Consider the following 22,198-nt stretch of genomic DNA (forward strand, 5'->3'; position numbering starts at 1 on the left):
AAGGAGATGATAGCAGCGAAGTGGTAGGGCTGTGTCAGACATTTGAAAATAGCTCTTTCCTCAATCTTCTGTCTAGTCAACTTGTCGGTTTTGATCTTTGATTTACAGAGAAGGTGTGTGGCAACACAACTGGCTGAAATTTTCAGTTGGTGTTGTTTCATTAAGTCAGCAGCTCCAAGCTTATGGAGGAATGCCAAGGCTTTGCAACGGAAATGGGTGAAGTCAAGATCCTCCACTGTCTCATTCAATCTCTTCAGGCGAGCAGAGTTCAGTGACTCTATTCCTGCTTTTTCAGTGTCTGGATCACCACTCTTCTCATATTCTTTGAAGAGTGCTTCTGTCTCCAGCTGCCAGCAAGAAATATAGACCCTGCGATAGGTGTGAGGAATGCATTTAATAAGAAGGTGAACAAAGCGGTCAATTTTCTGGGATTGGTTTGATACGGTGTATCCAGTCTTCAACTTCTGCAGTATATGCAACCCAGTTTGCTTTGCAGAAATTCTTGCATGGTTTCGGTGCCGATTCAATAAATGGAACCCCAAAGCAGACATGCAGAATAATTTGCCATTGTTGGCGGCAAGGAAATTTCTAAGGACTGTTCCTGAAGCTTGCAGAGGAATACCAGAATTGTCTTTAAATCAGAAAGAATAGGTCAAGATTGTGTTTAGTATTCCATCTGGCCAAGTGAAAAGTCAATAGTTTTAGGGTTAAAAAAATAAAATAAAATAAAAAATGGACATTTGCAAACAAGGCCCAACCAGTGAGTTGCTAACCAGCTTCATCATTTCTGCTATAGCCCTACTGTGAGTGGTGGCTATTAAAATCACCCAGATACATAGCTTGGTGGGGAGAAAATAGTAATATGTGCTTCAGCTATTCAAGATTTGAAAGTCTGCACACATTAGTTATGATCAGTTGTCTGATTCTTAGTGCAGCAAAGTAAACTCCTCCAGGACTGAGACATCTTTAAGACCGTGCCTAATATACATGGCAAGGCAATACTTTGTTGTTCATGGTGGCAACAAGCTAACAAACAGGAATTTTATGTCTTGCTCATAATCTGCAGCATGAGTGACGATGTTACTCTACAAGAAAACGTCATTCTCCTTAAGAACTCTTGAAAGATAGTCATGCTTAGCATGAGACAGACCTTCTAGAATTAAGTTGGTACACATGTGGAGCTGGTCCAACGGTTCTTCGATGTTGTCCCTGACAAGGGCTCAGATTTCACATTGCTAAAACCATACCAGGAGATCAACAAATTGATGTCTCATAGCCTTTTGACAACATCTGTTGTGTAAACAAAACATGTAATGGGAGCATTAAATGAAGGTTTTTGTCTTGCAAGAGATGAAAGCAATATAAAAGAGCAGTAAATATTTCAAAGCAGTTAAATAGTAGATAATGTTTTCACCCCTCTTAGCCATTACTACTACTAACACTGCTAGTATTGGTTCCAACTCAACTCTTTACTATCCTATAACAGTTTTAAGATGCTTGTTTGAAAAGACAAATTACAGCTCATTAAATTACAGTTTGTTATTGCTTCTATACTCATATTGTATATAAATTTTCCAGTTTTATTTTCACTTTCACAGTTTGATGGTTGTTGGAGCTGGAATTTTAATTTGGCCTATTAGTGTAGGTCTACACAGTCCACGGCAGCAAGCCTCTGAGCTCAGGTTGACAGACTTGGGCCCACATGGTGTCCCTAGCCTCTCTGTTTGCCAGAAACTGGGAATGAGCAACGGGATGAATCACTTGATGATTACCTGTTCTGTTCATTCTCTGAGGCACCTGGCACTGACCACTGTCGGAAGACAGGATACTGGGCTAGATGGACCTTTGGTCTGACCCAGTAGGGCCATTCTTATGTTCTGATTACCACACTACAAATAGCTGCGTAGACATTGCAGCTAAGGCTGGGGCTCAGGCTCTTAAATCTAGAGAACGGGGGTGTGCCAAGCCACAACTTAAAAGCTCTGTCCTCAGAGCTATTTCTAGCACATTAGCGTGAGCTCGAGTCTGTTGACTCAGTCTGAAGCTTGCTCCTACTGGCTGTGTAGACGTACCCATAGAGAGCATGAGATAGGGCTCTCCTTGGAGTGTGAATCTGAATTTTCACAAAGTCCCAATACTCAGGAGTGTTCTGATCCAGGATCCAGTGAGGCATTTTGGTTTGCCTTCCATCTATAAATTACAAGTCATTTAGATTAAAAAAATCCTCCCAAGATTACAGAACGTGTCCTCTAGTCCAGTGATACTCAGACCTCAGTGGTTCAGGAGCCAAATTTGCGATCAGCATTATCCAAAAGAGCCACGGTAGTATGAATTCATTGTTTCATTTACTATAGTACTATATATTCATATTTAAATAGTATGATAGAGAAATATATAGTTTTTTATATATAGTTCTCACAGCAAAATGACAGACCAAGTATTGTTTTATCACCTACAATTGGTTAACATAGTAAAAGTATCCTGATTGGTTAATTAAAAACACAGTGTGTTTTAATATCTAGTGCTGCAAAGAGCTGCAGGAGAAACGTTAAAGAGCCACTTGCGAGCCTTAGTATCACTGTTCTTGTCATTTCTAACACTCTTCAGCAACATAGCATTTAGTCACCATGTTTCTTCATACAAACATACAAATCCCTTAAGTCATTTAATGCTTCCTCTAGTATTAGTTGATCATATCCTTCCTTTTGTTTGCCAAGTGTATACCCAAAGCACTTTGACAACATATTGACCAAAATGACACTTGATACTTGTAAAGCGTCATGTGTTATTATGGGTCCTTTGTCCCAAAATTAATGGTAACAGATTCGGTAAAGAAATATAAAGGCGAAGAACATCAGACTGGCTGACATACTCTCATCTAGTCACTTTTGGAACTCAGCAGCTAACCTTGAGTTACTAGTTCATATGTTTTCATACCTTAGAGCGATAAAAATATAAAACTGAATTTGCCAAGTGCAGTATCTCTTCATTTAGTCTTTTTTCAAGTTTCTTCATCTCTTCAAAGCAATTATATTGAATGGAAATGGAGCTAAAGTTAGACCAAATCTTCCTTCCATGGCTGGTTTTGTAGCATTCTCAGGATACAAAAAGGTGAAATTTTGCATGAGATTTACAAACATCAAGAACAGCTCCATTTTTGCCAGCTGCTCTCCCATGCACACACGTTTACCTAAAGAGAGGTTAGAAAGGTAAATATTACTGATTCTTATACTGTTGACTCATTCAAATACAGCCCTACAATTTCCCTACAACCTTGTTCCAAGCAGAGAAGGACTCAGATCTGAACTTTCTAAAGTTAAGATTCAGAGTCTTGGTTTGGATTTCACTGGGTTTTATTGTTTAACATTAGAAGCACATACAGTCTTAATACTTTATGGCAGTAAAACCACTTCTATAGTATCTGATCCATCTTGGGGACACTTATTTAAGTGGGAGAAGGTTGCACTTATTTAAACTGGCAGCTGGAGTTGGTAGGAACTAAATTACTGTATTTTGCAGGACACTCCCAAGAGGTTTAAAAAACCCCATAAAAAACTTAAGTAATCAGTGTGCACCATATACATTCAACTTTTATTCTATTTTCAACAATGAATATTATTTTCTATGACAAAATAAGAAAATGGCAGATGCCAAAGGCTTTTTGGAAGTGCAACTCTCACCCCAATCTTTAAACAAAAAAGCCCATTCCAGCTGTATCTAGATATTTTACCAATTCCGAAAGGAATGAACATTTCTCTTTTGATTAGCTGGCCATTTTCATCCAGAAATCTTGTTGGTTGGAAGTCATCTGGTCTCTCCCACATATTTGGATCTCTGTGCACTGACCATAAGTTGGGCACAATCACACTGCCTTTAGGAATAGTATATCCCCGTAGCACTTCAAAACAAAAACCAGAGACAGGAGATTTGACAGGTGTTAAGAGCAAACATGAGAGATTTCGCACTTAACAGAAGAGGGACTATAGTAATTAAACAATAGCTCAGATCCTCAGCTATGGACAACGAACACCTACCACATCTCAGGACAGAGGACAGAAGACTGGGTGCAAAGGTGGTCCTCGTGCGCCCCTGATTCTGGGCTGGCTGTGTGCCAGCTTAGTCTCTCAGCACAATTAACAGCAGCCAGAAGTATACTAAATTATGCTAACAGTCAGGGATCAACAGGGTGTGGGAAAATCTCAGCCATGTTATGTTTCCAGAAAGTCTCACTCAATATGCCAGCAGCAGAAGACAGTAAGATTGAACAGAAGACGTTGTCCCACTAAAGGAACCCCTTACATTGGGATGATCCTCCCATAACTAGCTAATGCTGATAAAACTAGAATTCACCAGTGATGCACTGCAAAGCAAACACTGCATGATGTGTGCGAATCCCTTTAGTTTACTAAGATCATTTACCATTATCTAGAATAGCAGAGACATTTCAGATCTTCTACTGTTGCAACCATTAAACTGACCCAAAAAGTTTCACCGGAACACAGACAGGACCAGGCCTATACTGCCAGCATTTTGAACACAGGACTTCCTCAAAATGTATTCCACTTCAACAATATTCCCCTGCCCACAAACATCTATCCATTCCAAAACCTTGTCCTCTCCCCCAGGTCCACTAATTCCATCTTCCCTTCCCCATCCTCACACCCATAATCCTTCCCAATCTCCAGTCTAGTAAGTCTTGGTCTATCATGTTTCCCCTTTCTAGTTCCTGGTAATTCACTGAGGCTCCCCTAGCTGGCAGCTGTTTATCAGAGCTGGCAGGCCATCCCACAAACTCTGATTGCAACCAGCAATTTGTCCTGTAGTCTGTCTGCAAGCTATTTGACTGGGTGGGGATGATGTCCCCTCTGATGTCCAGCTCAGTGGTCAGTTGGATTTGTGCTGGAGGTGTCAGAGCTCCAGGCCAAAGCACCCAGTGTCAGCTCCTAAGACCCTGAGAGGAAGGCAAACATTGGCAAGGAGAGGGTCTGCCTGTAGCAGCTACAGGAATCCCACTCAAAGCAGCAGTGGCTTGGCACCAGCTCTCCTCCTCCACAAACACTGTTGTAGAGTCTAGCAGAAGGATGTGGTAAAGGGAACTAGTTCATCTCTCCATGACCACCTTGAGGCACTGTGGGGGGATAAAAGGAGGGAATTCTCCTTGAAGCAGCTAGCAACACTGTAGCAGGAGTTGAAAAATTTAAAGAAGGATATGCTTTTGGGTGGCTTGCAAGATGTTTTTTGCTACCACCCACCCAGGTTAATCAATTCCTGTCTACCGCTATCACACTCCTGGCAATAGGGACCAGCAACCGGACTTTGGGAGAGGGTGAGATTGTTTTCTGTAGAAATAAAAACCAGCAGCACATTCCTTTCCAGCTTAGCAATCCGTTTACATCATGTAAATATTTTCAAGGCTCTTTGTGCCAGGAAAAGGGCTAGAGACTTTTTTGTTTTTGTAAAATGAAAGCTGAGATTCTCTTTACTGTTCCCAAAGGCTGAGTCTATCAACAAATGCTCACACAATTCCTGTTCATCAACAGATAGGACTCTAATTATGAAATACTTGGGCATCTTCAGTTAACCACTGATGGATGATCGGATAAACATTCCTAGCCCTTCTGTCTAAAGAGATGGCATTTTACACACTGAAGTTACATCTGTACCTGCACAACTGCAATCTTCATAAAGTTCTCACCACCTGTCCCATCAGACATTTCAGCCACAAAATGTAAAAAAAAAAAAAAAAAAAAAACCAAAGCCTCCAAAACCAAACAAACCTACAAACACTTACCAGTAGTTGCTGAGGCCATTCGAGGAACAGAAAGAGGAACAACCACAGTCATTCTTTGGACCTCCATGATGGTCGCCTCTGTGAAGGGCATATGAGCCTTGTCAGTGAGAGAAGGAGCTCTGTCACGCCCAATGACCACTTCAATTTCTGTATGAACCTTTTCTATGCAAAAGAAGGGAGGAGTAAAAAGAAAGATGAAAACTAGGAGCAAAGGCACTGACACACTTTCAGATTTACATTACACTCAATCATGATACAGTTGAGGAAAACTGAGTACTGATAATAGGATGGCTAGAGACTTTCACTTCTAGGCAGCCAAGTGCATAGGAGTTTTCTAATGACAGTTTAGAGGTTGCTGGTCCTTTAAAGAGAGTCTGTGCCCAGACTACCCACAAGGACCTAAATTAGAGCCCATCTGGCTAATGAACACCTGGGCCAATAAAAGATCATCAGAGCTCAGTTACAGGTAGATGCTCACAGAGAGAGAACCTCTCCCAAAGGAAAGGAGTTCCAGGACTGAGAACCACAGGCCCCCAGGAGGAGGGCTGTGCAACCCTTGAGACTAGGGAAAGAGCCCTTTTAAAATCCAAAATAATCTGGAACTAAACTACATCCCCAGGAGGGGGATTGTTCTTATACCCGTGTGGGCTGCGTGAGGTCTTAAATGGCCCTCAGAGAAATGAAACCAAGGCAGGGAGTGCCTGCAGAGCCACACTAGCTCAGCAGGGTGCTCCAGGGTAGGCATGCCCCATGACAACTGGTACCAAAAGTGGGATTCTGAGACTCCCCTTCTTCACCGACCCTCCTATCAAGGAGGGATGACCAGGCACAGACACCTTCCTTAGCTGCAAGATGATTACCTTCCTTTACTGGCATATGGAGGGGCAGCCATGGCTGTTGGGGTTCCAGCTCCAGTATACGAGTACCTGAGTAGCAGCAGTAGCCCTCTCAGATACACAGCAGACCTCTGTAGTAATAGACTGGGGTTCTACTTCATTAAATCAAAACATTAACTTGAACTAAAGTCTCTCCCTTTGGGCCTGCGATTCTCAGTCCTGGCCTCTCTGGCACTCTACTTGGCTCAGGGATTGCACAGCCTTCCTCAGAGTGGTGGGGTAATGGTTTAACAACACACAACACCCATTATCAGTACACAAAAATCTCATCAGCCACACTGTTGGAAAGAGTTTCTACACACTCTCTTTCCTCATCTCACCCAAGCTACCAAAGGATAAATGAAAGCCGATCCTCTATTCTATCCTACCCTGTCATGTATATTAGGCCCAAAGTAATGGAGGAAGGTGCAATCTCCTTCTTTCAACCTATTTATCATTGCATTGAGGGCTCATCATATAGTATTAAGTTCATTACAGCAGCATTCACTAGGTGCTTTCCACCCAGCTATGAAGATGGAGAAAGAACTCTCAATCTAAAAAGACAAGCAAAAGATGAAGGGCAGGCCAGAGGGGAAAAATATCCAAACTGAGTTGTTTGTTTGTTTAAGTAATAGCTAATATTAGTTATCCACAACGTCCCTGGAAACCCTGTGCCTGTAGTGGTTCTTCTGCTTGCCAGTTCTACCTTTCAGCATTAGACCTGCCACATCCTCAACAGCGATTTAAGGTTAATTATCTGCTCAGTCAGCATAAGAAAAAGTTCTTGGTATTACCACAAAGGCAGGGAAAGAGATTCAGCAATCATCACTTGCTAAACAGACATATGCTGCCATCTATGGATTTGCTAAGGAAATTTCTGCTCAAATGAGGAACACAAAGTAAACAAACTTCTTTACAGTGATGACAGTGGGTTACCCATTTGCCTGTTTAAAATACCAGAGTTGCTTTTCACATTGATAGATTCTGACCCTTGAACTAGTGCCTGGCATATCCAGAGTGGTTCAATGGAAAACAGTTTTCAAGGGGCAGAAAATAATTTTATTTTGAGGATAAGCCATCTCAGGGTTCAGAGTAGCAGCCGTGTTAGTCTGTATCCGCAAAAAAAACAGGAGTACTTGTGGCACCTTAAAGACTAACAAATTTATTGTAGCATGAGCTTTCGTGAGCTCAGGGTTGTTCACTTGTCTACACACACACCTAAGTCACCAAAGTGTTGTATCCCCAGGATGAAGTCGGCGGGATCCTGAAGAGATTTGTGGGACTGTAATAAAACTACCTAGATGCTTTGCTGTTTGCACAGCTGACTGCAAAGTGCAAGATTTCTTGACTTTTTAGCTAATAGCATGTCTAGACTGTTACATTATCTTCGCTTAGGAAAAAAAAGCAGTAATTAAAAGTCCCTCAGATCCTGGACAAATATACTTATCTGTGGAATTCAGATAGGACTGGAGCCCAGTTAGTTTTGATCATGCATGTCTCTTTCCTTTCTCTGTCTCCCTCCTCCCTGTCTCTCCCTCTTTAGCTCTTGTGGGAGCTAAAAGTGGAGCTCCTTCTTCCAGCAAATAGCAAGTCCAACTCTTTCTTCCCACCTTGCCTCCCTTCTAGCTCTTGACAGGAAGAGTTTGCCCCCAACAAGTGCTAGTTCTGTGAACTGCCTGACCAGGCCACTTCCTCACAAGAGCTGAAGAAGCCTCATGGCCAGGAACAAGAGGTGGCACAGCAAGACTCCCAGGCAGGCCAAATGAAAGCAGAGAAAAATATTATGATGTATAAAGTATGGGATGGCAGATCACACTGGCAAGGAGATAGTGCTGTTATATAACCAATGTTTCACACTCCCCTGGAATACTACACTCAGTTCTGGTCATCTCATCTCAAAACAGCAGAAAGAGATGGGGTTCAAAGACAAGTGACAAAAATGGTTCAAATCAACAGCAAAAAGGAGAAAAATTACTAGCATGTGTAAGTGGAGAAAGAGGCTAAAGACACAAAACTCAAACACCTTCTAAACCCCAACCCATGAAGTGGATTTTAAAATGTTTTTCATTCATATTATTGCTCTGTTAGCCGAAGTGGTAAAAATACTCCAACTCCTATTAGAGAGACAAAGTTGGGTGAGGAAATCTCTTTTATTGGACAGATTTCTGTTGGTGAAAGAGAGACGCTTTCATGAGGCACTGCTGCTGATCCCTGTCGTACCCCTTCTCCTGCATTCCCTGAGCAACCTGCTTGCAGATGTTCACATTTCTACAGCTGGTCTGTAGCTGTGCCTGCACAGTCTTTTCTCCCCACAGGCCCAAGAGATCCAATATCTCCTGTTTACTCCAGGACAGAGCATCTCTAGAGCATGCAGCCGGCATGGTCAGCTGGGGAGTTGCACACAACAATGGAGAACTGCTAGATATGCTCACCAACTTCCAAGCTGGACAATCAGGAAAATGTGTTTAAACATTTTGTAGGACTTTAAGGGGGCAATTTCCAGTCCCTGTGAGCCCTCAGCAGTGGAGTTCAGAGTTGCGACCAGAGCAGTCAGTATTAGGCACTGTGGGACAGCTGCTGGAGGACTATTAAGGTCAACATAGGTAACGCAATGGCTTGGGCGAGCCCTGAGCCATCCTGTTTTTACTTTAAGAAGTATGGTCACCCTAGAAAAGAGTTTGTCCCTAGGTGACAGAGTTTGGCTGTTCTTGTTCCAATCTAACAACAGGCAATAAAATGGTGCTTTAAATTAGCACTGAGTGAACTCATTTATCTCCAGAATGCTGAACTGCTGTCCTATTGTACAATCTTTGCCTGAAAAAGATTTATGATTGAGTTTAGAGACTAAACTATTACCTTGACCTTTTAAAAGAGATTACTCTAGATTAGGAGGCACTGACAGAAGTGTTGTAGGCAGTACTTACTACAGCCACGTCACAGTGCCTCGTACTTGAAACCTTCCTTGTCTAGTAGACAGCAGCTCGGGCTGGAGCTCAGGCTCTGAAACCTAGAGGGGGCGGGGGTTTCCTGGCCAAAACATCAATGTATCCAAGTTTGACATGTCAACTAGCTGCAATACTTGCCTTAGATGCATATCTAGAAAATTTAGGTGGTAAATGCACAGTATGGCAGGGATGGGCAACGTTAATGCCATTTGGGGTACTCATGGTTGGTTTGGTTTTTTTTGGGGGGGCGCTTGTATTTGATAAAACTAGAATATTGAGGTGCTTAGCCCTTTAAGTTACTTAGGGTATGGCTACACTTACAAATCTGCAGCGCTGGTAGTTGCAGCGCTGGTCGTCCAGCTGTGCAGGGCCAGCGCTGGTGTGTGGCCACATTTGCAGCGCTGTTGGGAGTGATGCATTATGGGCAGCTATCCCAGCATTCAAGTGGCAGCAACGTGCTTTTCAAAAGAGGGTGGGGTGGGGTGGGGCGTAGTGTGACAGGGAGCGGGTGAGAGAGAGAGAGAGAGTGTGGATTTTTGGAGCCAACACTGTGTGTTACCTTCCTGCCTTGAAAAATCAGAACATGTTCCCGATCCCTTACCCTTAACTGCAAACAGCCTGCAGCCAACGGACTCCCTCTCTCCCCTCTGCCCCGTTTCTTTCAAGCAAACACTCACTCCCTGCCTGCCTCATTATCTCATTTGATTGTTCACAGATTGATCACAGCAAACAGGAGCTGTGTTTGTAGATAAGCAGCTCCGGGATCAACGGAGCTACGGAGCTCTGAGTTCACAACAAAACAAAGAGAGGCTGCTTAACAAAACAAAGAGAGTAATTTATAAAAGCATTCTGGGATATCTGCTAATACCCTGGAGGCCAATAACAGCGCTTGTGTGGCCACACTTGATGACCAGCGCTGCAGCACCAGCACTGCAATCTTTATTCCCCATGCTGAGCCGGGTGTACGGCCAGCGCTGCAGCCAGGGAGTTGCAGTGCTGGATGTGCCCTGCAGGTGTGGACACTTACTAATTGCAGCGCTGGAAAGCCTCCACCAGCGCTGCAACTCGCAAGTGTAGCCATACCCTTAGACCTATTTATAACTTTAATTTCAGATTAACACAATTTTGGGTTACTTGCCTGTCTGCCTTCCTGATAAAATACAGCACTCTATAAAAACAACAACAACAGTCTTGTAGTCCAGCATACAATAAATACGGTTAGAAAAGTCTCATTTACCTTGTACTTCTGGGTGGAGAGACATATAGAGCAGACACCAGAGCAGTGTGTTGGTAGTGGTGTCAGTGCCTGCGACGAAGAGGTCACCAATGATAAAAAACAGGTAGTCTTCGTTAAAGCTGCTCTCATTGTTGCTCTCTCTCTCTTCTTCCACTTGGAAAAGATACATATCGATGAAGTCCCTGGGATTTTCTCTATCCAGAGTGTCCCTGTGCTGTGCAATTATTTTCTTTAGAAAAGCTGTGACATCAAACTCAATTTGTCTCAGTTCTCTGAAAGGGCCAAAGGGAAGATAATACAACCAAGGACAAATGTTGACCAGAAGTACATGGCTGTTTACACTTATCTCTAGCGCACGTGACATGAGACTTAGCATGGTCTTAAACTCAACATCTTCATAGTCAAAGCGCCTGCCAAAGGCCATAGAACAGATAACATTGGACACAGAGTTGCTGATAATAGGAAAGGGGTTAAACGGATCTTTTCCGTATCTTAGCATTTCTTCTTTCACATACTTCAGTTCTTCAATGATTTTGGGTTCCAGGCTATGCTTTCCTAATCCAAAATGACGAAGAGTTGAGTGAGAAAACTTCCTCTGTTGTCTCCATACCGGGCCATATGGTGCAAAAACAATACCTGGGGGAGGAGAAGAAGGGGTGAATCCCAAACTGAGCAGCTATATTCTCAAGGTGACATTTAATTCCCCCCCCCCAAAAAAAAACAACCCAACCCTCACAACCAGATCAGCAACTTTCCAAAAAGGAAGGAGAGTTATGTGATGAAGGCCCAGAACTAGGAGCCAGAGAAAGATGACTCTGTTCCAGCTCTAAGACTTCTTACATGGCCTTGGGCAACTCTGTACCTCAGTTTTCCAATCTATAAAATGGCTACCTCAACAGGCTTAGTGTTTGAAATATGTTTTGAGATCCTCAGCTGGAAGGCACTATAGAACCATTATTGTTTACTGTCTTGTAAGCATTTCACAGCAATGTCAAACTTTGGACATATGTTAGCAGTAACCCTTTAAACAAATGACCCCCCTGCCTCCCCCCATTCAAAAAAAGGGGAGGCCCTCCTACACAAATGCCATGAGCAAGATGGAGATAACCAAATATTCAAACACAGTTTGTTCTGCACTGTGACATTACAGGACGACCCTCTCCATGGTACACACCTCCCAGTACTGTCTGTGTGCATGCAACTCCCATGAAAGAGAAAATTCAAGTTGACGCCTACATTTTTATGAAACAATTAGGCAACAGGATATAAAAGCTACAGACAGACTGGGAAGGTGACTATATATTTAAAACTTCTGGGTAAAAATGCCCTTGGATTTGCATCAGTGCGGAGTTTTCAAAACTTTAGACACATGTTCTCCATGGGTGTTTCATGTTATGAAGTCTACCCCCGAGTCAATATTCTATACTTTTTTGTTCATGGGCTTCTTTGGAGTCAACTATAAATATTAGTTTACATGCAACTAGATGCATCTTGTTGTGTTTGACAATAGACAATGTACACATTTACAGTACTAACTATATAAACAAAACAAAAAACAGCTAGCTACAGTGACTTTCTCTGATCAGGTTTAGATTAATTTGGTTAACTTGGAAAAATATTTTAAGCCATCAGAGCAAGAACCAATATTTTAGTGCTACTTATGGTGAACTCACATTATGTTTTTTTAGAAAGAGCAGCTTGTTTCACAAAAGCTACATGATAACCACACATCTCACCATTAATGTTAAGTTTCAAAGATCTTTTTTTTAAATTAATTGATTTGTGAAAGGCAGGTTGGTAAGAGCTTAATGCCTAATCTAACATATGGCCAGATATAGAACAAGAGAGAAACTCAGTGACCATTAGAAATTGGTAACAGAAAGATATGTGTTCTTAATACTGGATAGGCATCCACATTTTGATAAAAGGACCTAATAGTCAAAACATGAAAATGAATTAACACTAAAATAAATCCAAAGTTATTTAAAAGAGTGGGTATAATAATGTACAAAGGGTAGTATATGCCAAAGAGAATGTAAACTATTCAGGGTCAGGACAATCTAAGAGATATGGAAGGGCAAAATAAAGATTGGTATGTGGTCTTCATGATTAGATTTTTCTGACTGAATTATCTATTAAAGTGAGACTGTATTAGGCTGAAAAATCTGAATACATTGTTTAGTTCCAAAGGTCTTGAACAAATTAAGTAGAGTATTATGATCAGTCCTTGATTAAGAAGAAAGTCACTGTACTTTACCAACTGAGTGAACAGCTATTCAAAATGAACCTCATTTTGTCTTCCTATAAATATGCTTTGAAGGACAGCTTCTCAGCAATACATTTTCGGTATAGAACACTTTTTTGTTTTTGTTGGTTTTCTTAGCTTGTCAGATTACCGACCCCAGGGCAGTGGTTCTATGTAGCAGCAGTAACATCAACTGGGACAAGTGAAAAATTAAGACACATCTGATACTGAAATAGGCCAAGAACATATTAATCATTCCAGTGAAACAGAACACTTCTATCTTGGCCTAAAGCAAGTACAACAACAAAAACCAAACCACAGTTCAGCACTACCTTTTCCTGCCTCCAGAAGGGGGAAGAGTACCATCCACAGGAGAAAACAGTCTCATCATCTTTTAAGGGAGCAAACTCCCTTCAATGTACGCATTAAAAGCTGAGCTGGCGAACCAAGACTGTCCCAATTTCATACTACAGTAGAACCTTAGAGTTAGGAACTGACCAGTCAACCATACATCTCATTTGGAACTGGAAGTATGCAATCAGGCAGCAGCATAATCAAAAACGTACTGTGTTACACGTAAGCTACTAAAAAAAAATGAAGTGAAAGCAGCATTTTTCTTCTACATAGTAAAGTTTCAAAGCTGTATGAAGTCAATGTTCAGTTGTAAACTTTTGAAAGAACACCATAACATTTTGTTCAGAGTTGTGAACAACCTCCATTCCCAAAGTGTTCATAACTCTGAGGTTCTACTGTAAAAAAATCTTTTCAGACATGGTTCCACAGAGAAGACTGTCATATGAGATCATCAAAATCATGGAAATCCCAGCTCATTTAGGAGCACTGACAACTAGCTTACTATAGGCAGAAACTAACAGAGATGGAGAAATAGATTAAAAAGGAGAAAGAGCATTAGATTAGAGCAACAACGGAGATCAGAGAAGAAACCTGAATCCGTTGGCTGAGTGCCAGGTAAAAATAAAGATGAGTAATTGGGCACTCCCCCCCCCCCCCCAATGATCGTCTGTTAATAAACAAAAGCTAGGGAAAACAGCACTTGCTCTGTACATGAGCTGAGAGCCAAGTGTACCCAGGAATGGGTATATACAAGGAAGAATTTGAATAAGCCATAGAAGTGCATCAAGAAACAAGAATTAGACCAGGGCTTTGGAGCAGAGCCCGGAGCAGTGGAGCTGCAGGTTTTTGCCTGGAGCTGGAACAGAGCTGGAGCACAGAAAATCTTGACTGCTCCAGGTCTCCGCCCCCCACATTTTCAATCCAAAATGAATGATATTTAGCAAAAAAAGTCCTAAAGGTGCCAAAAAGTTTCAGATTGTATAACAATTGATATTAACATCTACTTTACCACTTTACATAATATGTCACAGTTATTCTCACTTCGGCCGAAATCAAGATTTAATGTACAGATACAAAATTATAAAGTTTTTTGGAGATGTGTTTTAGTAAAGAATCAGATAATTATCAGACATCCGGCAACACTGCAGACTGCTCTCACCCTTGTGCCAAGGTTAGGCGAGTATGTACTCGCATAGATAGGTATGTGTTGATACTTCTTTTGTAAGGGTTGATCAATGAGACACGCTGAATGCTGCGATTATGGAAAAGTGTGACGCAAGATGTAACATTTAAGATATCACAAACAGATATATTGCAAAAAAAAGTTTGTTTATTGATGTATTAAGATATTGCAAGAGATATTAACCACTTAAGCTTATTTCTCACACGGGCTCCTGTTATATTTGTTCATTTGTACATGCTCCCGTATCACTCTGGCGGACTTATTTTATATGTCACCTGTTCAACTGTCTTTTGGTAGCGTTGTTTGTAATTTTAAATATACTGAAAAAGTCACGTGCAGCAGGCATTTTTTATATATATATATATATATATATATATATATATATATATATATATATACACACACACACACACACATATATACATATATATATATACACATATATACATACACATATATATATACATATATACATACACACACGCACACACACACAGTAAACATTTTTGCATAAATTAGGAGTGATTTTTGTGATATATCCAGAGTGATTGGAAAATGTCCAACACAACTTTGGGGGTGAATCCTTAGGTCATTTTAAGAAAAAACGTTTTTGTGAACACGTGTCCTAAAATTCTTCCTAAAGGAGCAACAGTCCCTTCAAGGAGATGATGAAAAGTGAATTTCTGATTAATATCTCAAAAAACACTTTAATATACAGTAATGAAATCATGTCTGTGTCTTAGCGTTAGTATGTGCTACCATATTACATTATCCAAAACTATTTAAACCATAAGCGTCCCAAACTGACAGTTGGTCATTTTTATTTCATATTTCAAAAAAGGCTTGTCGTCGACTGCCTCTGGCTACGAGCGGTAATATTATGTTTCATAATAAGTTAATACATTTTGGTTATTATTTATTATTACTACATTTAAAATGTATGGTTCCAAAGTTAAAAATAAGTAATAAGTAAAATTATTTGTATCATTCTAAGCATCTAAGCAGATTAAAATTTTTAAACAGTTTTCTCAGAAACAATTACACAAAATAAATTAAGAGTACCATTTTAATGCATGTTTTAGCATTAAATCATATTCCAGGGTCGTATCTGTTAAATAGTCAAAGATTAAAAAAAAATTAAATATAATTGGCCCAGTCCCCCCAGTTCACGACGCCTGTAGTTTAAATAATTTTATTTGAATAATGTTGTATGATAGAACATTGGAAATAAAGTTTAACGGGAAAGCTTATTTTCAACTTTGTAACACAGCCTCGTTATTTCCCAACAATTAGTGTTGTGGAACAGCAATAGCACATACTAACACTATGGCACACACAAAATTTCATTGATATAGCTACATTAAAGCATTTTTGAGATATTAATTAAAAACTTGGAAAATATTTTGAATATTTTTACCGCAAATTTTCATAAGAAAAACTTGCAATTTATCTGGCTCTTTGAAAACTCCTGGAAAAAAGATTTTTTGCAGAGCTTCATCTGAAAAGAAACCCAAAATTGACCAAACAAAACTTGACTCATATTTGAAGTCCTCAAAGATTAGAGTCATTATGGATGCCAATACTTTCCATGAAGGGCTGATGGAAATGGTTTCCTTGAGTTCAACAGCGCTCACTACCTTCAGGCTAAAGAACAAAGGATTCCAAAAAATTGCAGGTGAAATGGATTGGCAGGGCACGATGAGGTTCATCATTTAGTTGTCAGCACAGCTGAGTCTAGTCACCAAGAGCTCAAGAAAGCTTTGGAGCAAAAATTGTGCTACCTGAAAATGGATGCGGCAACCCGTGGAAACAGAAATTTCCTTGCAATCAATGCTGAGTACTACAAAGAAGGAAAAGATAAAGCTGTGGTAAAAACCTTGGACATAATCAACACTGAAGGGTGTCACAATTCTTCATACATGAAAAGTCAAGCAAAAGCTATTTTAGAAAAATTTGGGATCAGTGAAATGCCAGTGCTGAGCATCTGTGTTGACAATGCAGCAAACATGATGTGTGCTGTCAAAAATTTCAAGGAGGACAATGAAACCATTTCTGAGAACAGGGATGTGGACAGAACTGAAGCTACTTTGCCTGATGAAGGAACTAAAGGAATGGATGAAATCGAACTCAACATGGATGCTGCTGCGCAATGGGTTAATGAACCTAGCCTCATACTTCCAACATGGCTTCATGATGAGTTCAAAAGTCCAACTGATGAGGTGTGGTATTCACACTCTTCAGTTGGCAATCTGGGATGGACTGAACAAAGAACATGCGAAGAAATTTCTGGCAAAAATTCGGCAAGTTGTTGTCAAACTACGAACTCCAAGTATTCAAAGTATTCTGCTTGGTCTACATGGGGTAACTTAATCATTGGATACTGTGACTTGCTGGGGTTCAACATTTGCAATGATTGATCAACTTCTCATTTTTCAATCTTACTGTGAACAAGTAGCTGCTGCTGGAACAAGAGAACTCAAGTTAACAAAAGCTGAATGGGACAAAGCGAAGAACCTGTGAGACCTCTTGGCAAAGTCAAACCAAACAACCGTGAATCTTCAAGCTGTCGATGTAACCCCGAGAGTTTTAATGAAGGAATGGCGTAAACTGTCAAAATTTTTGCAAGAAAATGGTGGACAAATTGCAGAAGGAATTCTATCCTCCATGCAGAAACATGAAGAGAAGCTTTTTGACAATATTCATTTCCTTGCTAGAGTTTATGTTGACCCACGGTATCAGATTCTTCTTACCTCAAGGGAAATACCAAGGGCAAAAGAAGGGCTCCCTGATATTGCTCAACAACTTGAACAACACAATCTATTGCTACATTTGAACTCGGCAAAAGAGGTTGAAGAAAATGAAACACAACAAAAGGAGTCATCAACAATCGAATTTGCAGTTTCGGAAAGTTCACATCCTTCAGAAATAGCAGGCTGTTCTCAAACTTCCGTCTCCACTCTGAACTTGTTCGAGCATCCATCCCGGAAATGTCTTCAACCATCACGGGAAAATGGAGATAATTCAAGTATCAATTCTTCAGAAGATGATGACTTCGAAAAGAAATTGGATATTCATAAAATGTAATGAAGCATTATTCAAGAGAAACTTTCAGGAAGATTGTGAGGCAATGAAGTCTATTGGTAGGCTAAAAGTTAAGTCTGTTTTTGAGGCCATTCACAGCTATCCACACCACATTCAGGATGCCTGTAGAATTGCTTTGAGCATGCCAACAACTCAAGTTAGTGTAGAGCGACCGTTTTCGGCTTTAAAGTTAATTTTAAATGATTTGCGGCAGGCTATGAAAGATGACTTGATTGCTGCAATAATTTTTTACAGAATGAATTATGAATGATTTTAGTTTGTATCATTATTGATGACATTTAAATTGTTTTAAAAGTCTGAATAAAAATGTATTCAAAATTACAATATGTACTTTTTTTAGTTAAAAATTAATTTGAGTCGGCGCACGGAGCAGAATTGGAGCGGAGCTGGAGCAGTCACTATTGGTGCCAGAGTGGAGCTGGAGAGGAGCAATTCAAAAATTTGATTGCTCCAAATCCCTGAATTAGATGGTCTTATTAGGCTTCTAGGTTCATAATGCTAGAGCTCACACCATTGCTACCACTGTTGGAGTTATATCAGTGAGAGTTTTGGGGGTTTTTGCCAAAAAACCCAAACCAAGAAACCTCCCCATCTATAGACAAGGCATACTACTTATGACAGAAACTCTCCCACACAACCGTTCAGCCACTATATATTTCTGAGTTATCCAAGATGTCTTCCAACAACTACTTCAACATGGAAGACCGTACTTAATATTGCCAATACTGGCACAAAGTCTGCTGACCTCCCATAAAACACAAATCTATGTATTTTAAATTATGTCAACATGGCTTCTGGGTTTAATACAACTCCATTTTTGGATTTGTCACTACAAGAAGTTTTTAGACTAGATGATAAACTTACTCCTGAAACCATAAACAAGTTAATTAACTTTATCTAAGATCAATTATATCAGTACATGAAAAAGCAGGAGAATTGTTACTTTTTGGTGGTATTTGTCTATGGGGAATGTGCATTACAAAAAACAGTACATATATCATGTTTACTTTCCAGGCAATTTGCATCATGTATTTGTTTGTAAAATAAAAATTAACTCTTTATGGCAATGTAAATAAGAAAAATACAGTCGTTGCATTCAACTGAAAATGTAGGCTCTTTTTTAAAAATGTGGATTGGATTAGAGGAGAAGCATGGAGAGTGGGGCGTCAGTGATGATAATATGTTGAAAAGGATAAAGTAGTACAGGGATCACTGGTGCCCAAGGAGAAAAAAAAAACCAGTTATTTGGAGCTACTGGAATTACTAAATTGGTTTACTTTTTAGCAATTTTAGTGTCGGTTTTGTTTGCTCTGCTGAAAGCATGTACCCTACAAAGAATTGCATGTGACTATATCCCTTTCTGGATAACTTAAGTGAATGAGAGAAAGGAGAATGGATTGCACTGAAGAGAAAACAACTAAGCATTTTTTGACAATGGGAGGCTACAGAGTCCGGAAGAAAAAGATAGTCAAATACACTGTTCTGAATAAAAAAAAAAACGGAGGAGTACTTGTGGCACCTTAGAGACTAACATTTTATTTGGGCATAAGCTTTCCTGGGCTAAAACCCACTTCATCAGATTCATGCCGTGGAAAATACAGTAGGAAGATATATATACACACCAAGAACATGAAAAAATAGGTGTTGCCATACCAAATCTAACGAGACTAATCAATTAAGGTGGGCTATTATCAGCAAGAGAAAAAAAAACTTTTGTAGGGATAATCAGGATGGCCCATTTCAAACAGTTGACGAGAAGGTGTGAGTAACAGTAGGGGAAAAATTAACATGGGGAAATAGTTTTTACTTTGTGTAATGACCCATCCATTCCCAGTCTTTATTTAAGCCTAATTTAATGGTGTCCAGTTTGCAAATTAATTCCAGTTCTGCAGTTTCTTGTTGGAGTCTGCATGCATCCGATGAAGTGGGTTTTAGCCCACGAAACTTATGCCCAAATAAATTTGTTAGTCTCTAAGGTGCACAAGTACTCCTTGTTCTTTTTGCTGATACAGACTAACACGGCTACCACTCTGAAAACTGTTCTGAATAGTGTATTCTCACTTGGAGAGTAGTAGTTTTCTTAACAATACAACAACATTAAAAACCAAGGATCACTATTTTATCACTGATCCTGAGCCAGTATGTAGAAAAAAAAATTTTGGTTTGTTTTTTAAAAAAACCAATCACACCACACACCTGTATGTCCTGATTCCAAGCTCTGACAATGTTGTGAAACAACAGATCTTAAATCATATTAACAATTCCAACAATCAACTTACTTACACCCACACATGCTGATGTTACAGCTATCACCTTGGCTGACAGCAGGGATTGAACTAATCACCTCCAGTCTTAAAAGCATAAGTATCTACAGCTTGAGCCAAAGAGCTAAACTCTCTAGCTAGGAGCTGTAAATCCTCTGTGAATCAGGGGAACACAATACACACTGACCAGTGGGTTACACAAACAATTTAGCCAATATCTCATGATCTGCTGGAATTAGAGATTAACACTGTGCCTATGCTATAGAAAGTGTGGAATGCAGAACTTTCAGAGAGCATAACACAGATTCTAGCTCCACTCTCTCAAGGAAAATAGAGGCAAGTATTTTACAGTGACCAGAATGATCATTAAAATCCAATAGTCCACTATTTGCCATAGTTCGAACCAAGTCCTGGGCTTCCAAATCAGTTTCTGTAGAATTTAAGATTTCATTTTCAAAAATTCAACACACTTGGGGATGCTCTGGGCAGCTAACCCATAACAGAGCATAGCGTACTGCTGAGATACCTTTCCAAACATGAACCACAGATAAGCCAGTGTCATGTTACCTGCTAGAGCCTGCAGACTTCAATTTCTTGGCTGCTACACAGAGCTTTTCAAAGCAGCTGCAGAGTGAAATTCAGACATTCCCTGTACTACAACTCCCCTCTCCACCTCTGGAATTTAAATTGTTGTTGATATTCTATTTAAAATGCTTGCATGCACTGGTTATAGTGCTGGCCCACTCTGTACCACCCTGATAAGGGGCTAGGCTAGCAAACAGTTATCTTACCATAACCACCAAGCACATGCTTATTTTGCACTATATTGACTGGCATGGCATGACTCATTCTTACCATAGAGTAGAAAAAAAAATATCCCAGGATGCACTTTTGCATGTGGTGCTGATGCCCCTATCTGTGTATGTCCTCAGGGCACTCTGTGCCCTGTAGAAGTATTTATTATGGGTTACCTTCCCAGACTTTCCAAAATACACACAAATTGAATAGGATAACTGGTGTATGCTACCATTAATGAGCTATGGCCCAGCCTTGGTTTTGTAGCAGAAAAACTGCAGAGGACACAACTCAGACCTCATCTCACCTTATTGAGAAAAAAAACAAAAAACAACAGCTCTACCTGTAGGCCTTATTTCCACTCGCATTCCACTCTCATCAGCTTTCTCATCATTGCATAGCCATTGCATGGTGCAGCTTCAGTGGTCACAGCAACGGTGCAAATGCTAGGATGGACTTGCTGCTGGTGCTTTTATCACTACCTTGTCTAACACTGCTCAGAGCAGCTCTGGATGATGTGGTGGTTAAAACAGAGGTTGCTGGAAGCTGCCAGACTACATTAATGCCCCACATTGCTGCCACAGGTGGAGCTGCGCTGTGGCAGTTTTCTGGTGGAAAGCTTGAAGAAAAATGTGAGCGTAGTGTACATGTGGGCTAACAGGATCAGTTAGTTTCATAGCTGCTACTCAGAACTTGGTGGGTTGCAGTTAAATGGTCAAAGATCACGTCACTTTCAATCTGCTGCTGCTCAAGAAGGCTACACAGCGCAGCAGAGGCAGGCACTGAAGTTATTCATGAGAAGACCCAACAAACGGAGGCTGGGAGAGTGAAATACACTCTCCATCCTAAACAGCAGCCAAGATTTTCGAGTTGATAGTTTCCCCTCAAGTATACATGGCAACCAGGAGGTCCAGAGAGGAGAAAAGATGCTACCACAGGCCTTAAGTGGTAGCATCCTTGCCCCAACCTTTCACACCTGGTTACTAGGAGTCCAGTGAATTTTTCAGCTCTGGTTCACAAGGCATCAGAACTTAAAGTCTAATAAAAGCAACAGCTGGTTAAAAATGCAGCAAACTGCTTTCCAGCCCACACAACCATGTCACCTTGGGACTCTGCACATTTCATTGGCTCCCTGTGAGATATAGATCAAATTCAAACTTCTAGCCTTGACATTTAAAGCCCTCAGTGGGCCAGGTCTGGACTACCTCAGAGATCAAGAGCCACTAAATCTATTATACTCATTAGAAACAACGAAAACATCAATGGCTGAAATTCACAAAAGAGGGGGAAGAGCTGTCAGAAGCCAGCCCTCAGACATGGATCTCCATGCTCTGGATTGGATTGCAGAACATGCCACGGTTAGGACAAAATACAAAACTCCCCCTCTATAAGCTAGAATTCCCAAAA

At 40.5% G+C, this 22,198-nt stretch overlaps 1 protein-coding gene across 5 annotated transcripts in view; it reads right to left on the reverse strand.

Annotated features, from left to right (window-relative positions):
- The window catches only part of LOC123371846 (cytochrome P450 2U1), a 37,589-nt gene that overhangs the window by 13,352 nt on the left and 2,039 nt on the right, over positions 1–22,198 (reverse strand). For 3 of the 5 annotated variants that reach the window (XM_045019721.1, XM_045019720.1, XM_045019717.1), the window contains exons 2-6: positions 10,849–11,484; positions 5,792–5,953; positions 3,731–3,898; positions 2,938–3,190; positions 1,151–1,290 (exon numbers count right to left, since the gene is read on the reverse strand). In XM_045019721.1, the coding sequence (XP_044875656.1) occupies positions 3,012–3,190; positions 3,731–3,898; positions 5,792–5,953; positions 10,849–11,484 (1,145 nt within the window). In that variant the 3' untranslated portion in view covers positions 1,151–1,290; positions 2,938–3,011. The remainder of the gene's footprint in view (positions 1–1,150; positions 1,291–2,937; positions 3,191–3,730; positions 3,899–5,791; positions 5,954–10,848; positions 11,485–22,198) is intronic. The other 2 variants (XM_045019719.1, XM_045019718.1) reach the window with 1 other exon arrangement.

Source organism: Mauremys mutica, chromosome 5 (assembly GCF_020497125.1).
Source record: "Mauremys mutica isolate MM-2020 ecotype Southern chromosome 5, ASM2049712v1, whole genome shotgun sequence".
NCBI lineage: Eukaryota > Metazoa > Chordata > Testudines > Geoemydidae > Mauremys > Mauremys mutica.